The following is a 2,755-nucleotide window of genomic DNA, read 5'->3' as shown; positions in this document are numbered from 1 at the left end:
GCTCCTCCCCCTTCCCCCCCTGCACCTCCTGCCCCCACAACTCCTCCCCCTTGCCCCAGGTCCCACCCCATTCACCCTTAAACCCCTCGCCCTTTCCCTGACTCTTCCCCCTCACTCCAGGCCCTGCCCCCTTTCCCCAGATGACTCCACCTCCCTCCAGGCCCCTCTCTCTTGCCTCAGCCACCACCACCAGGGCCCCTCCCCATCTCCCCCTAAGCCCCGCCTCCATCCCTCAGCCCTGCCCCCTTGCCCATCAGGTCCCGCCCCCTTGGCACTCACTGTGCAGGTGACGGACTTGGCGGTGCCCGAGGGCTGGAAGGCCACCTCAAAGCCATGGGCGCCGGGGTAGTCCTCAGTGGAAGGCACGATAGAGGATGTGGGCAGGGCACCCGGGGGCGGGGCCTCCCTTCCCAGCCCCGCCACTGGGGCCCCTTCCAGCTCCTCCAGCAGGGGCAAGTCACCCAAATCTGGCAGCCCTAGGACCAGGTCCTGTGGATCCTGGGAGATGGTGAAGGGTTGGGGGTCACCACCTATGCCCCCGGACGCCTGGGTTCTCTCTGGTTCCAGAGGGGGCGAGTCGGGGAGCCCAGTGCTTACCCACAGCTCTGCCTGCTCCTTGGGGATGGATCTCACATTGTTGTCCAGACTGGGAAGAGCAGAGACAGCAGTGAATGCTCAGAGTCGGAAGCGGGGGTGTGTCAGAGAAGGGGGTTCTGGGAGCCCAGACACCTGGGGGCCACTCACACATTCCAGAAGTCGAGGAAGGGCTGGCTCAGGGGGGGGTCCAGGTCGGGGTCCATGATCGACTCCATCTGGCGCTGGGAGCCCACATGACACCTGTTAGCCCTGCCCCCTCCACTGCCCCACCCATGCTACTCTGACCCCTCCCCTTCCCCTCCTACCGCTCAGCACCTCCACCCCTTAGCCCCACCCACTCCTCCTGTGGCTCACCCCCCTTTAGCCCTGCTCCATGCTCCCTTGGCCCTGCCCTCTTCCCTCAGCTGTCCCCTGCATTGGCCCACCCTTCCCATTAACTCCTCCCCCACTCCCCTGGCCATGCCCCATCCCTCACCTGTCCCCTTCTCCACCCTCCCCATGCTCCCTTGGCCACACCCCCTTCCCCATCATGCCTTCCCCTCCTGTGGCCCCACCCCCTCCTCCCCATTAGCCCTGTGCCTCCACCCCTGAACCCTGCCCCGTCTATCTCCTTGACCCCTCCCCAACCCCGCCCCTCGGGATATACCATTCCCTGAAAGGGGGGGGAACGGGTTGAACCCCCCCCGGAGTGCGGGGAGGGGGAAGAGGAGTGCATTCCCCCCCTCAATAGCCACAGCTGGCGTCAAACCCCTGTCAAATGCTCCACTCTACTCTCCCGTGTCCCCCCGTATTGGCTACATGGGTCCTTCCAGCACCCCTCAGGCCAGGCAGGGCTGGCCGTACCACTCCGGCAGGCGGGGGGGATGGGAGAAACCAAGCCAGCTTCCCGTCGTCGTCCCCCCCACCGGGTCAGGCGGGCTGTACCATTGTGGGCATCGCGGTGGGGGGAAAGAATCCAAACCCTTTAAAAGGCCTATGCCTTGAGGAAGGGCGGTGGAAAATAAGGGAGCGATCCCTCCTACAATGCCCCCACCTCACAAAAATCAGAGCTGTGGCCTCCCCCACCCCATCCTTAACTTCCCCCCCACACCGCTGAACCTGAATGGACTCACCCGGACTGAACCAAAACAACCCGCCACTGGAGAATGGGGGGATAAAGGAACCAACACAACCCAGAATTGGGGAGGAAGTCGCTGCAGCCCCTCTTCACCTGCAGTGCCTCCCCAACCCCTGGATCCCCCAGCAGAACCCCTCTAGAGCCCCGTGAATCCCTCCGACCCCCGCTCCTTGCGTCATAGCAGATCCCCAACAGATCCAAAATCGACGGGAGGGGGCGTGGATCCCAAAGCATCCCAAACTCTGCAGTGGATCCCCGAGATCCCAAAGGCGAGAGGCACCCACCCATCACCTCCCCCTGCTGGATCCCAGGCGCCTGGACCCACCACACCCCTCGCCCCAGTGGATCCCCGGCCTCCTTAAAGGATCCCCCTATACACGGACACACAATGGATCCCGGGAGCTCTGGCTCGCCCAGATTCCCCCCTCCCCTAGTAGACCCCTGTGCAGTGGCGAGTGGATCCGACTGGATCCCGCCCTCCGACTCACCGAGAAGCCAGCGCGGGGGGCGGCGGGACCGGGACCGGGAGCAGCAGCAGCAGTGGGAGTGGGAGCGCGAGCGCGAGCAGCAACATGCGCCGGGGCTTCCCCAATCCCAGCATGCCCCGCGCCTCCACGGCGGGGGGGAGGTGAGGGCGCCGTCGGCGCCCTCTTGAGTGAAGGCAAGTGCCAGGAGTTGCGGCCCCGCCCCCTTCCCCCCACACGCTCTGCATGAACCCTGCCAGGAGACCCTGGCGTCCGGGAGGGGCCGGCCTGAGCCCCAGTGTGTGTATGTATGTATGTATGTGTGCGCGTGATCTTGTACCTCAGTTTCCCCTCCTGGGTTTACCCCTGGAGCTAGGAAGAACCCAGGTGACCGCCCCCTCCCCCCCCAGCTCCAACCATTGGCCCCCACTACCCTCCCACAAAACCCGGGCTCCTGGGCCGCACCCCCCAGCGCCCTTCGCCCCAGGACATGAGGGCGTGTGCGGCCCCACCCCCGCACACACCTTTCCTCCATGGCTTCTGATTGGGCCCCCGCCAGGAGGGGGGAGGGCGCTAT

General features: G+C 65.4%; 2 protein-coding genes across 11 annotated transcripts in view; one reads left to right on the top strand and one right to left on the bottom strand.

Annotated features, from left to right (window-relative positions):
- Positions 1-2,338, bottom strand: part of TP53 (tumor protein p53) — a 5,397-nt gene extending 3,059 nt beyond the window's left edge. Inside the window, exons 1-4 of one of the 2 annotated variants that reach the window (XM_006038654.3) lie at positions 2,203-2,338; positions 745-818; positions 598-646; positions 280-498 (exon numbers count right to left, since the gene is read on the bottom strand). In XM_006038654.3, coding sequence (XP_006038716.1) covers positions 280-498; positions 598-646; positions 745-812 — 336 coding nt within the window. In that variant the 5' untranslated portion in view covers positions 813-818; positions 2,203-2,338. The remainder of the gene's footprint in view (positions 1-279; positions 499-597; positions 647-744; positions 819-2,202) is intronic. The other variant, XM_025195179.1, reaches the window with a different exon arrangement.
- Positions 2,339-2,387: 49 nt separating this feature from the next.
- Positions 2,388-2,755, top strand: part of LOC112548701 (diamine acetyltransferase 2-like) — a 5,234-nt gene continuing 4,866 nt past the window's right edge. For 8 of the 9 annotated variants that reach the window (XR_003092326.1, XM_025195186.1, XM_025195187.1 and 5 more), the window contains exon 1: positions 2,388-2,490. Coding sequence is in view for 8 of the 9 variants with exons in the window: in XM_025195186.1 (XP_025050971.1) it covers positions 2,425-2,490 (66 nt within the window). In the remaining variant the exon portion in view is untranslated. Of the gene's footprint in view, positions 2,495-2,755 lie in introns of all 9 variants that reach the window. The other variant, XM_025195183.1, reaches the window with a different exon arrangement.

The sequence above is a fragment of the Alligator sinensis genome, unplaced genomic scaffold (genome assembly GCF_000455745.1).
Source record: "Alligator sinensis unplaced genomic scaffold, ASM45574v1 scaffold1950_1, whole genome shotgun sequence".
Classification (NCBI taxonomy): Eukaryota; Metazoa; Chordata; order Crocodylia; family Alligatoridae; genus Alligator; species Alligator sinensis.
Note: the sequence above shows the minus strand (reverse complement) of the source record. Positions and strands in the feature narration are given on the sequence as shown.